Source organism: Ruditapes philippinarum, unplaced genomic scaffold (assembly GCF_026571515.1).
Source record: "Ruditapes philippinarum isolate M1 unplaced genomic scaffold, ASM2657151v2 ctg2182_1_1_1_1, whole genome shotgun sequence".
NCBI classification, from domain to species: domain Eukaryota; kingdom Metazoa; phylum Mollusca; class Bivalvia; order Venerida; family Veneridae; genus Ruditapes; species Ruditapes philippinarum.
Genome location: NW_026856561.1, coordinates 232,885 through 247,021, shown reverse-complemented (window position 1 = coordinate 247,021; position 14,137 = coordinate 232,885). Strand labels below are relative to the sequence as shown.

General features: G+C 32.2%; 1 protein-coding gene across 1 annotated transcript; it reads left to right on the top strand.

Annotated features, from left to right (window-relative positions):
- Nucleotides 1–2,041: 2,041 nt before the first annotated feature.
- LOC132747006 (WD repeat-containing protein 11-like) lies at nucleotides 2,042–11,842 on the top strand. The gene is made up of 10 exons (XM_060736310.1): nucleotides 2,042–2,472; nucleotides 2,793–2,904; nucleotides 4,969–5,134; nucleotides 5,397–5,570; nucleotides 7,712–7,822; nucleotides 8,100–8,220; nucleotides 9,013–9,202; nucleotides 10,553–10,643; nucleotides 10,946–11,145; nucleotides 11,567–11,842. Exons 1-10 carry the CDS (start codon nucleotides 2,408–2,410, stop codon nucleotides 11,825–11,827), a joined length of 1,491 nt encoding a protein of 496 aa, XP_060592293.1. The 5' UTR covers nucleotides 2,042–2,407; the 3' UTR covers nucleotides 11,828–11,842.
- Nucleotides 11,843–14,137: the final 2,295 nt, after the last annotated feature.

Below are 14,137 nucleotides of genomic sequence, written 5' to 3'. Positions count from 1 at the left end.
TTTTTAGAGTTATTGCCCTTGACTTAGTAAAAATTTGCAATTTTCAACTTGTTTCACATGTAACTCAAAAAGGATTTGACCTACAGTCATGAAACTTTACAGGAATGTTGATCTGCATGTGTAGTTGTGCACCTGGGTATTTTCATCTGGATTTATTTAGTATTTTTAGAGTAATTGCCCTTGACTTAGAAAATGTTTTGGCATAGAGTCATTAAACCTTACGGGAAGGTTGCTCAGCATATGTAGGTGTGCAACTTGGGTTTTGCTTGTGGATTTATCCAGTATTTGTAGAGTTATTTCCCTTGACTTAGTAAAAACCGTTTCATTATGTTGTGTTATTTGTTCCTTGAGTGCTTGAGTTAGAATCAACCAACTTTACAGGAATAAAATGATCAACATCACTAAATTACAGGAATAATGATCAACATCACTGTGAAGCTATGCACCTGGGACTTTGCACGAGGATTTTTTTCAGTTTTGTTAGAGTTATTGCCCTTGACTTTCAGTAGTATAAATTTGCAATTTTCAACTTGTTCATGTATAGCTTAAAAAGTATTTGACTTGTAGGTCTGAAAATTTACAAGAATGTTGGTCAGCATGTGTACTTATGCACCTTGGGGTTTGCTTGTGGATTTATTCAGTATTTGTAAAGTTCTTGCCCTTTACTTAGTAAAAGATTTTTAATTTTTAACTTGTGGCACATGTAGTCCAAAAAATATTTGACCTAGAGTCATAAGATTGTTTTGTGGGGGCACCTGTGTCCTATGGACACATTTCTAGTTATTCAATATGTTGCCTCACTGACATATTTTCAATCTATGAAATGAATACCCACATTAAATATAGGTGAAACAGTTTGCCTTGAAAATTGTGCTGTTGGATTATTTTTGGTGTTGAGAAAAAAAATACAGATATTTGAATTGAACCATACAACAAATATGATTACATTTGAAAACTATCATACCATGATGTTCTCTTAATATTAACTTGACTATTTGAAACTAAAATTTGATAAACAAAACTTAGACAAAATTTTCATTGCTAATTAACTTATATTTTAGACCTTTTTGAATAAATTCTGTCCCATTTATTCAACCTCTATTAAAGCATTACATTACTACAATATTTGGACATACATGTGTTGTATTAAAATGAATGAAGTACAATAAAAGTTTGCTGTAATGGCTGAATAAGACATTTGTTGACTTTCACTCAGTGCTGAGTCAACAATTGATCTACATTACTAGATGATGAAATACAATATGTAATTCCTTGAAATTTAACGCCCATTGGTCCAATGTCTCCGAATATGAATTTTTCTGTACATTGTAGACTTGTTCTTTTTTATATACAATCCAAATAAATCTGAAACAAGAGAAATAAAGTTTTAGTTAATATTTCATTGACCAATTAAAGTACTTGTGTGTAATTTTTGGTTAACCCTATACCAAAAACTTGAAGCCCTGCAGTATTCATATTTTGACTTTTTTTTTATTTCAAATAGTTGATAAAATGAAGGTCAAGGCTACAGCTATGGTTTGTATTATCACTATCATGATAAAAAGGTATTTATATAAATCTAAGATTAAAATATAAATACAAAAGTTAAAAAAAAATCACTTAAAAGCTGCATGCCTCCCGATGAGCAAAAACATTTTAAGAAAATCAAACTTGAGAAGTGTTCTCAGATGAGATTTTAAGAAAAATTAAAGACTTAAAATATTCAAGTTATGATTTACATGTTCTGTGCCACTATTGGCTGATTTTACAGTACTTTATCACCATATTTCTACTGCTTGACTCAAATGTAAATGCTATTTTTGGTAATTTACATGAATTGTTAGTGCCTTTTGTAATGTGTAAATTTCTTTCTTTGTTCACTTCACAATATTTTACTTTTAAATACAAATGTACATTTTACAAAATTTTCATGAAAATTAACATGAATCCTGAGGCATGCTGCTTTAATAATTAACTCTTTATTTGGAGCACAAGTAATTATCAAGTATGAGAGGATAGTGTATTGTAGTTATCAGAAGTGGTTTAAACCTTACATTATAATCAGTAATAAAGTTGTTATCTCCAGCTTGTATTAATGATCCTTGTGTCTTAAATAAAGTGGGAGTTACCAGTTATATACACTGTGGCTTAATAAATGACAACAAATTGCTGATTTAACAATGTATAACTGATGCTAGTCTTTATATTTTGATCCAGAAAGAAAGTATTTAAAAAGTATCTTGGATGAACATAATTATTTACTTCTATTGGATTTGTGGCAAGTTTTGATACAATTGTAATTTCAAAATAGCCGTGGGTTGCTGTAAGTGAAGATGTGAGATTTAGGGATAGTGTTTTTGTGAGTTAAGTTAGGTATACAATAACTGTGGATTTTTGTGAAGATAAAATGAATCCATGTCCTAAAGTTATAACAGGACCCCTACATCTGGAGAACAAGACGGCATCAGACTGGTATGTGAAGTTTTTATCATATTTCTTGTATCTTTTTTTAGCCAATAATTGCGCAGTCTGACCAGGCTCTATAATGTTGGAATATTTTCAATTTTTGTATTAATGTCTCGAAAAGTTCAAAAAATAGAAGGTGGCCCTTGAGCCTGTTAAAGTCTCAAGCAGTTGTTAATGGGGTATTGTAGCTGTGGGCAATTATTGCCTATACATAAAATAGTCCAATATATCTTAACTTGTATATCTTTACTCATAATAAATACGTTAACCAATTAATTTAATGTATTAATACTGTAAATAAATACTGTTGATTTCTTACATTTCAGGGGTTACCAAGGTTTTGTTGCTTATGGTTGCTATGGTTATGCTGTAGTGATTGACCCTGTGACCCTTCAGGTAGTACAGACTTTAGGACCACATTCAGGCTATGTAACACATGTGAGTAAAATTTAGGATTATTTCTTTTTATTTAGAGGCATTTATCAGTTCATAGAAATATAAATTTTAAAATAAACAATTGTAATTGATTTTATAGTAATATGAAGAATGATTTGTATGTTCTCCAAATTTTTTTTTCAGTAGGGTACTGTTTAGTTTAAATAGTTTGTCCTTTTTATGCCCCCACAAAGTGGGAGCATATAGCGTTGCAATTGTCCGTCCACACGTCTGTCCGAGCCAACATTTGATTATTATGAGCTTCATTCCGTAGTTAAATAAAGAACATAAACTCATAAAATTTAAAATTAAGAGCTATTTTTTGTTTTTATGAGCTTATTTTGCTTATGGACGTTGGTCCAGGTGGTGTTTATGAGCTCATTTGCCTCATAAACATCAAATTTTGGTAAGTCCGTCCGTCTGTCCGTACGTCCCGAAATCTTGTGAACGCAACTCCTCTTAAACCTGATGGCAGATTTTGCTTAAACTTCCAGGGATGAACAACCTTAATGTGTAGATGGTAGTAAAGGAAGGAATTTTTGCTGCGACCAAATTTAACAGAATTATGGCCCTTTGTTGATTTTTTCACTATATACTATGTAGAAATTTTGTGAACGCAACTCCTCTTAAACCGGATGGCAGATTTTGCTTAAACTTCCAGGGATGAACAACCTTAATGTGTAGATGGTAGTAAAGGAAGGAATTTTTGCTGTAACCAAATTTAACAGAATTATGGCCCTTTGTTGATTTTTTCACTATATACTCTGTAGAAATTTTGTGAACGCAACTCCTCTTAAACCGGATGGAAGATTTTGCTTAAACTTCCAGGGATGAACAACCTTAATGTGTAGATGGTAGTAAAGGAAGGAATTTTTGCTGCAACCAAATTTAACAGAATTATGGCCCTTTGTTGATTTTTAGTTTTCAACTTGTGGCACATGTAGTCCAAAAAATATTTGACCTAGAGTCATAAGATTGACAGAACAGTGGCGTGTGGGGGCATCCGTGTCCTATGGACACATTTCTAGTTTACACCTTCCTTTGTCACTTATAAACAGAAATCTTATTTCAACTCTCACAAATACATGTACAGTATAACTTTTATTCTCCTTACATTTCTTCTTTTAAACTCTTGCACAGACACACACCTGCTCATAATACCTGAAAGAGGGTGTTGCAGTATATATAGTTAGATATGCACTTAATGAATAGCAAACAGTGCATACTGGTCGTGGGGGTCAATTTATCCGACAGCAAAGATGCGTTCAGTCTTATCTTGGTCTGCACTGGTTGCATGGGTAAAATCTATTACCATCAGCATGCCAAAATATCTGGTTGGTTTATCTTTTACTGACATTAAACCTTGGAAGTGTTTTTTAGGTTGATACGGGGTCAAGGTCACTTAGACTTAAAATAGATTTTTCTACCTTTCTTCTGATAGTAATGCAGTATTTTATCTTTGTCAAAGCAAAATTAAACAGTTTTCATTGGTGTTTCTAATTTTCTTGTTTCTCCCTATAGCAAGGGCATGGTACTTCTATTCTCATAAAGCAAATGATTTCTTTTTAGGAGAAACATTTCATTTGTATATGACATTGAGTGTTTCTATGCAGATTCACAAAATGCAATGCAAAATTACTAATGTGTGCCCTGTACTTTATTATATCAGTATTAAAACTTTTATTTCAAACTTGATTATTTTCTTAATTTTCTATAAGGTCAAAGTATTTTTCATAACGCATATTTTACAATTAATCAATTTTCTGGAGAATAAGGCAGATAATAAATAATAGTGAAAAATGTCTTTTTCAAATTAGGCAGACTAAATAATAGAGAAAAATGTTTTTTGTTTTTTTTCAAATTAGGCAAACTAAATAATAGAGAAAAATGTCTTTTACAAATTAGGCAGACTAAGAAAATAGAGAAAAATAAAATGCCTTTTTCATGTCAGGCAGACAAAACAATAGCTAACAGAAAGTAACTTACAAATGTTTTTGCAAATTAGTTTTATAATAAGAAATATGGAATAAATGTCAATTTTTACATCAAATTGCTTGAATGTTCCAGGTACGATGGAGTGGTGAGAATTACCATCATGCATTTGCAACAGGAAGTACCTACAATCTCTACCTAGCAACAGCAGACGGCACTGGCAATGTTATTATCTGGGATGTAGTTTCTGGTCAACGACGAGCGGAATTGTGTGATACTCAGCCCTCTAAACCAGTTTTAGGTTTGCTCCAGTATTATACTCAGTTAATAAGTGTCAAAGTAACAGTCAGACTGCACTTTTACATTTTGCATGTAATACATGGTTGTAATGGTATAACTCCAAATAGATCAACTTATCACATAAACCACAATGCAGAGGTGTAAAAAAAAAAGCTGTTAATAATGAAATAACTATTTATTCTAAATTTATAAGAAATTCTATACTTTCTCGATAAATTGTTTCATTGCCAGATCTATTTTCAGATTTTATAATTATATTTCAGGATTAGAATGGTACACAGGAAATGATGAGTCACATGACCTTCTGATGGTGTTACGAAATCCAGACTGTTTGGAATTATGGGATTCATTTTCTGGTGTCCGGCTCTGGAAGAAACATTTAGGGGAACAGCTGATTACATTTGCTCTGGATCCATTTGACATACAGCGAATAGTTTGTATGTTCATAGAATAGTCTTTAGTTTTAATTACTAAAAGCTTACTGTAAAGAGGAATTGTTAATTTGTCTAATTTTGCAAATTGAAGAAATTTCACAAATTAATTTTGAAAAGTAAAGATTATTGTGAAGTTAAATGTTAGCTAAGCTATGTTTAAAAATATGCTTATTTATTTTCTGAACAAGGAATGGCACATGTACGAAATTGTTGCTTAACCATATAAATCCTACATAAAAGTTTTATAGCAGCATATTTTTAGTAAGTAAGTGAGTGAGACATTTTTTGTTGAATCGACCATAAAATTATGGAAACATAATTTTACAGTTATTAAATAATAATTTATAGCTCAACTTTACTAGAGACATAGATATCTACATCTCTAACTTTACAAAAACTCATAAACCTGAAATATTACTCAGTTGTTAACCATTGTCAAATTTTTGAATTGAACAAACACTGAGAATTATAAGTCAAGCAGACTGTCTCTGTAATCATACAGAATTTATATATCTGTGCTCCAGTATGAATTTATATACATGTGCTCCAGTATGAATTTATATACATGTGCTCCAGTATGAATTTATATACATGTGCTCCAGTATGAATTTATATACATGTGCTCCAGTATGAATTTATATACATGTGCTCCAGTATAAATTTATATACATGTGCTCCAGGATAAATTTATATACATGTGTTCCAGTATGAATTTATATATCATGTGCTCCAGTATGAATTTATATACTCCATGTGCTCCAGTATGAATTTATATATATATGTGCTCCAGTATGAATTTAATACATGTGCTCCAGTATGAATTTATATACATGTGCTCCAGTAATGAATTTATATACATGTGCTCCAGTATGAATTTATATATCTGTGCTCCAGTATGAATTTATATATCTGTGCTCCAGTATGAATTTATATATACATGTGCTCCAGTATGAATTTATATACATGTGCTCCAGTATGAATTTATATACATGTGCTCCAGTATGAATTTATATATCTGTGCTCCAGTATGAATTTATATATCTGTGCTCCAGTATGAATTTATATACATGTGCTACAGTATGAATTTATATTCATGTGCTCCAGTATGAATTTATATACAAATGCTACAGTATGAATTTATATTCATGTGCTCCAGTATGAATTTATATACAAATGCTACAGTATGAATTTATATACATGTGCTCCAGTATAAATTTATAAACATGTGCTCCAGTATAAATTTATATACATGTGCTCCAGTATAAATTTATAAACATGTGCTGCAGTATAAATTGATATACATGTGTTCCAGTATCAATTTATAAACATGTGCTCCAGTATTAATTTATATACATGTGTTCCAGTATAAATTTATATATCTGTGCTCCAGTATGAATTTATATACATGTGCTCCAGTATGAATTTATATACATGTGCTACAGTATGAATTTATAAACATGTGCTGCAGTATAAATTTATAAACATGTGCTACAGTATAAATTTATAAACATGTGCTCCAGTATCAATTTATAAACATGTGCTCCAGTATAAATTTATAAACATGTGTTCCAGTATGAGTTTATATACATGTGCTCCAGTATGAATTTATATTCATGTGCTCCAATATGAATTTATATACATGTGCTACAGTATGAATTTATATACATGTGTTCCAGTATTAATTTATATACATATGCTCCAGTATGAATTTATATACATGTGCTCCAGTATAAATTTATAAACATGTGTTCCAGTATGAATTTATATACATGTGCTCCAGTATAAATTTATAAACATGTGCTCCAGTATAAATTTATAAACATGTGCTCCAGTATAAATTTATAAACATGTGTTCCAGTATGAATTTATATACATGTGCTCCAGTATAAATTTATAAACATGTGCTCCAGTATAAATTTATAAACATGTGCTCCAGTATGAATTTATATACATGTGCTCCAGTATAAATTTATATACATGTGCTCCAGTATGAATTTATATACATGTGCTCCAGCATGAATTTATACAAATGTGCTACAGTATGAATTGATACACATGTGCTCCAGTATGAATTTATATACATGTGCTACAGTATGAATTTATATACATGTGTTCCATCATTTATTTATTAACATGTATTCCAGTATTGTGTGAAAGTCCTTACCTAATGGTGTTGAATGACATAAATGTAACTAGAGAACCGACAGATGGGTACAGATGCGTCCGTGTCCTTGATCCACAGCCTACAGTCTCGGGTATAGTGAGGTTTTTGATTATTATGTTAAGCAAGGAGATCTATGAATAATATGTATAAGTGGATATTTCCGCGTGACACAAAGTTAGCGAAATTAAAATTTCAAACATTTCTTGTGAGGAATTAGTAGCGAATTGTAGAAGGGTGGAATTAAATGACAGATTGGTTGATATTTACACTAGAAGAAATTTTAGTGATTTTTGTCAATTCTCGAAATTTGCCAATATTTTGGCATTGCCAATGTAACTTCATATACTGTATGTACCCTATGCTTTCAGCTTCAGGCAGCCAAAGAAAATATTCTACTGGGAGCCTAACGAGGAACTCTTCAAGTTCTTTAACTAAGATGGCTTCCCTAGCAACTAATATGCTCACTGGACCAGAACAAATGAAGAAAAGGTAACTGCATGAACGTTGTTCCATTTAAAATAACCTACAGCTGTTTGTTAGTGCTATTAAAGTATGTTTATTTGGCTAGGATGGAAAGGGTGCTCTTTGGTTGTGTGGTTTAGATCCCTGACTTTGAATTATTTTCCCCGCACTGCAGTGGGTTTGAATCCTGCCAAGGTTTTTGGATTTTATCATGTCAGGAATCTGACTGGTAATGTTATGGAAGGCCAGTGGTACTACTGAAATAATACATAAACAGACACCTGAGGTCTTTCACCAGTTGTAAAACATAAAAGTCTACGTTTGACTGGCACAGTGTATGTATGACTTAAAATCCAAAAAGACAGGAGAAAAAGATGAAAAATTTGGGCATACTTCAGCCTTTGTAGTGTCAGTTGAAGAAAATTGGTTAGGTTATACCCTTAATGCACTCATGCACTTCAAGCAAGTGCTTTTATGTTTGATATTGGTTTTTATGCCCCTACCTCTTGTATGGGGGCATATAGTTTGTCCATGTTCATCCTGCATGCTTTCTGTCCATTGGCTAAGTGATAAGTATGGAGCACAGATAACAATGATTTAAAATGTAAGAAATACAAAGATATGGATAATAATATTTCTATAATCTTTGAAATACTTTCTATGAGTCAGGTTTTTTTTCCTGATATGCAATGATTACTTAAAAGTACAGAAGATCTAGATATATTTGGCAGATAAGTAATGATTTAAGTCAGAAAATTCATTTCAAGATTTTTGCATCATCAACATGAATATTGTTACGCAATTTGTTTTGTATTTTAGTTCAAGACAAAGCAGCATAAATGAAGATGATCAAGATTTATTAACAAGCTGTAAACAAGTTGTGTTTAACCCGGCACACAGACATATAGTGCTCTGTGTGTTTGCTACAGAAATACATGTGATTGACCTAGATGTTGACCTCACTGTCAGTACAATGAGGCTGGACAGATCTTCACCAAACTTTGCCAAGGTTGTTCATTACATCAAAACTTTGCATTTATAAGCTAATTGCAAGCATATCACCTCTTAATATTATCAAGTTATTCCTCATTGTTCATATTTTGAATTAAACCAGCACAATTGTCTCAAACGGCAGAGATGTTTTAGACATCCACTTGTCGTTCTGCTTAGCTCAATAGAGCGCCCAGTGGTCGCAGGTTTCATTCTAAGGTGAGTTGATATTTTTCTGTGACAATTGATATTGGACATTAAATTTAAGCACCACTGATTCAGAATTCAGTTGTTTAATGGTTGAGAAATTAGTTAATATTGGTTAATTATTTAGGAAAGTCAGTGAGCTGGACCAAAGGCAAAGAAAATGCCAATACACATGTTAGAATTAGCCTAAAAGCCATACAAACAGACATGAAAATGTCAATGTTATAACCTGCCTGACATATGACATAGAGGATATTTGTTTGTTTGCATGTAAGATTGAAATATATTTCACTGAGTGGACACCAGATGCAATATTTTAAAATAGAGTAGCTGGTGTTCACGTTTGAAATATATTTCAATCTTATATGTAAAACAAATAAATTTTCTCTTTTTTTTCATGCTTTTTAAGTGATTTTAAGTATTTTATACTGAGTTTGCCCCTTAATGTGGCGCATTCTCCTTTACGACGTCATCACATCATGACGTCACATCATCAATTTTAAAATGTAGTTCTGTTAATTGTCTCTAATTTTGTTACATTTTTAACCTGATGTATGATAACATTGACTGTCTTTTCCTAAAGAAGCAAAATTTACGTATGACAGCATTATTTTTTGCCTGTTATTTCATTTCGTTATTATATTGACTTCTTCCGCATTCAGATATAGTCCGCCTACAGTGAAAATTATATTTTATAAATTTCACTATACTATAGTGGTTTATCAAAATATAATCAGCTGATATATTATAGTAAAACACTGGAAAGCATGAAATAAATCTATATAATATCACAGGTATAAGATATTAACATCCGAACAATTTCATTTTAAACCTTAACCTGCAGACGACAATAGTTTCAATCTACGCAACAAGTGTAGATCAAGATTAGCCGACACGTTTGTGCCGTCTGCACTTTTCCCTTTTCAGTCAGAACATAGTTTGAAATTATCCCTAAAAATGATGAATGGTTAAGTCCAGATTGAAAGATGGACTAATCCATTTAAGATATTTAGCTTGGTATGGGTTGATGATGTACAACATGCTGGCAACACGGTGCACTTTTGACATGTGACTTTAATGCAAATGTAAAAAAATTACTCATGTTTGTTTGTTTTTTATTAAGATTATTAGGATTATTTACTCATAGATTGTGTTTTTATAGGTAATACCATGTAGAAACACTGACATGTTGTTTTGTCTGCATGAAAATGGTAGTGTCTCAGTGAGAGTTAGAAAACAGTCTAATAATTCAGGTAAATCTTTGTGAAACATGTTCAAATAAGATTATTACCATATACACCCTAATGAGATAAATCCTTAGTAACACACCTTTTTTGACAATAAAAAAGAAAACTAAGATACCAAGATGATAGCAGTTTGAACCAAATTGGCAAGTGATCCTTAGATAACTAGTCTGACATATTAACCACTCAGCCAGGCTGCCACACAGATTAAATGAACACTTACTTCAAAATTGCTTCTTCTTTTTTAACATATTGTAAAAAATCATTAACTTTTATTTAAATGTTTTGATTCAGGAGCCTTTTCATTTCAGAGAAGTTTCAAATTAAAGATGTTACTATGGATATGACCTATGACCTTGTATGTCAGTCTGACCCTCTACGACTACTGCGTCACAGTAAAGTATTCTCCATGGTGTATCAGCCTATCAGTGAAAAGCAAATAGCATTGATACTGAGTGACAGCAGAGTTATCTTTCTTGATGTACTCTCCACTGAATATTCTAAACCAGAAGTAAGTTATTGTTGAGAAGATTTTTCATTTTTTGATGTATCACTTGATGATTTTATGCTATTTTGATAGATTTGAGTAAATTTTCAACAGATAATTTTTTAGAAGAAATAGATTGTTTAACAAAAATGTCTATGCACATTGTATATAATTTCAGATCTTCTACAAAAAGTGTCAACTTTGCCCTATACTAACTTGTTATAGGGCAACTGGACCTACTATAATAACACTGTAAACTTTAGGCTGATGACTTAATATAATGTATGAATATGTTGGCATTAAGTAATTTTGTAGATTAGCAATTCTTAGATTACTATTCCGATTTGTTAACCACTCAGCCACATCGCCAGGCAAAAGTATGGTTTATTCATATTAAATATTGTGTCTTTTTTTAACCGCGTACTTTCTATTTGTCATATTATAGGATGGTAACTTATCTGACAACAGGCCAAGATCAAGCTTATCAGACATGATAGGTAGTTCCGTTATTGTACCACCTGGTGGCAGGAAAAACTATTTGCAAGGGGAAATTACTCTTAGGCTGGTGATGTCAGGTCTGATTTCTGGAATTATCTCCCCTGTTGTTGCCATAGAAACTGCTCCAGCAGTTGGAGATCCGAAGGCAGTAGGAAGTCTTGTGGCTGTAGGTATGTATATACAGGTAGTTCAAGGTACATGTATATGACTGATGGTTTGCTCTTTTGTATTAAGATGTCCAGTTCTACATGAGGTGTAATGCAGGAGACCGGTGTGCAAATTAGAATAGTGCTTTTATAAAAGCACAAGTGTTTCTGTGGTTGAATCTGTATGAGAGGTGCATGTTAAGACATAAATGAGCCGCGTCACGACAAAACCAACATAGTGGGTTTGCGACCAGCATGGATCCAGACCAGCCTGCACATCCGCGCAGTCTGATCAGGATCCATGCTGTTCGCTATCAGTTTCTCTACTTGTAATAGAGTTGGTAAGCAAACAGCATGGATCCTGATCAGACTGCGCGGATGCGCAGGCTGGTCTGGATCCATGCTGGTCGCAAACCCATTATGTTGGTTTTGTCGTGACACGGCTCAAATCTTCCCTTCAGCAAGAAATTTACACTTCACACTTTATTACTTTAATTTAGCCAGGTGTAAATTGGTATTATTCCATGTTGCCATAATTTTGGTTGTCGTAAAAGGAGTGAAAGACCCTCTTGAGGGTGAATGATAAACAAAATCTAACCACCAAGGGAGAAGGTTTAAACTTAAATTAGTTGAATGTGTCATGTGCAAGGAACCTTAACAAAAAATGTATTTTGTTATTTTTTTTAAAATATGCCTTTTTATATGTTAACATGTACCTAACCATAACCCTACTGTTGGAAATTGAATATACCCGTGCAACTAGTACAGAACCAGATGAGCGGCAGCACTTCAGTGCCATCTGATCATGGTCCGCACTGTTAAATATTCAGTCAGTACTTATTTTGAATCTTTCTCCAAAAATTATGAATAGTTTTGTCCATTTCAGATATATAGTGTGGCAATGGATTTCTTAAAAAGCACAAAAAACAACAGCTAATATGACATTGTCTTTCTCTGCTTTTGGTATTTATGTTGTCACGTATATGTTTTGAACATTTATCACTTGTGGGTTAGAATACAGACATGGATTTTGATTTTTTTCTTGTGAGGAAGCTTTCCAGTATGCTCACTGAATGTCAGTGGGTCAAACATGGTCCCTTTCGTCCTTGAAAAAATATACCCGAATGCCCACCTGAGGTCCCCCGACCAGATAAAGCTGGAAAAATCGCCTGTGACCGTAACTATGTGGCTGTATTTAAAAACGAATTTATCATACAGGATCTGGGTATAGGAACCATTTAAAGCTTTTTTAATGTTACAGTGTTCAAGTGGAGAAACGAGTTCAAGCTGTTTATTCCCACCTGTTCGAAGGATTTCATTTGGATCAACACACGCAGTCTAATAGCTTTCAACTTATCCTGAACCCACTACTAATGGAAATAGAGCAGTAAAAAGTGATAAGCCATCTGTTAAAAACATTATTTCAGGTTTTGCTATTTCACGATAGGTTTTTCGTTAGAAACATCTTTTTTCTAATGACAAAAAATAATTTTTTTAAGCAATGGTTAGTGGCTGAAAAATTTAAAAATTTGAAAAAAATTTTATTTTTTTCCTGCTAGGGGCATTTGGGGGAAAGGGGATTTAGTTTTCCCAGTGTCTATCGCCCCACCGTATGCTTTTTAAAGCTATCACAATTTTTCCTGTCATTTTGTTTTTATACACGATTTAACAGTGAAATTTTGGGGGCCCATATTTCCCATTGACACAAAAGTTTAAAAATTTTATAGAAAAAGCATTTCACAAAAATTTACAGACTAAAAAATTTTAAATAAAAAACAGAAAAAAGGAAATGTATTTTTATATTCCTTTTAAAAAAACCCAAAAATTTAAAATTTTTAGGGCCCTTGCCATCCTTTGGTCTTTTGTTACATAAAAATTTATGAAAGTTTTCCCTTAAAAACTTTTTTTGGAAATTTTTATGTTACGTTAAGAAACCCAAATTACATAACCCTTTTAACCCCTTAAAAAATTTTTAAAGGAATCCATTTAGCCCAAAAGTCAAAAAAAAATTAAATTTGTATTTCTTACATAGATCAGCTTTGGTTTTTAAAACAGAAAGATATGCAAAATATAATAAAGAAATATATTCAGAAACAAATTAAAAATCGTATTTTGTGCTATTTTTGGCCAGATTTGAATGAAAAGCATTGCAACACTGTTTAATTATGGGTCAATTTTCACAATAAGAATATTTTTTTTGGGTGGGAAATGGATTGAGGAAATGATCTGAAATTTTGAACTTAAAATATTGCTCTGGACCTACATCAAACTTGAAAAATTATTTTTATTCCAGTCAGTGAAAAGTAGAAGGATACTTAACCAATTTACTCCTTTTCTATGAAAATCTGTTAACAATTATTTGAATTCCTCAA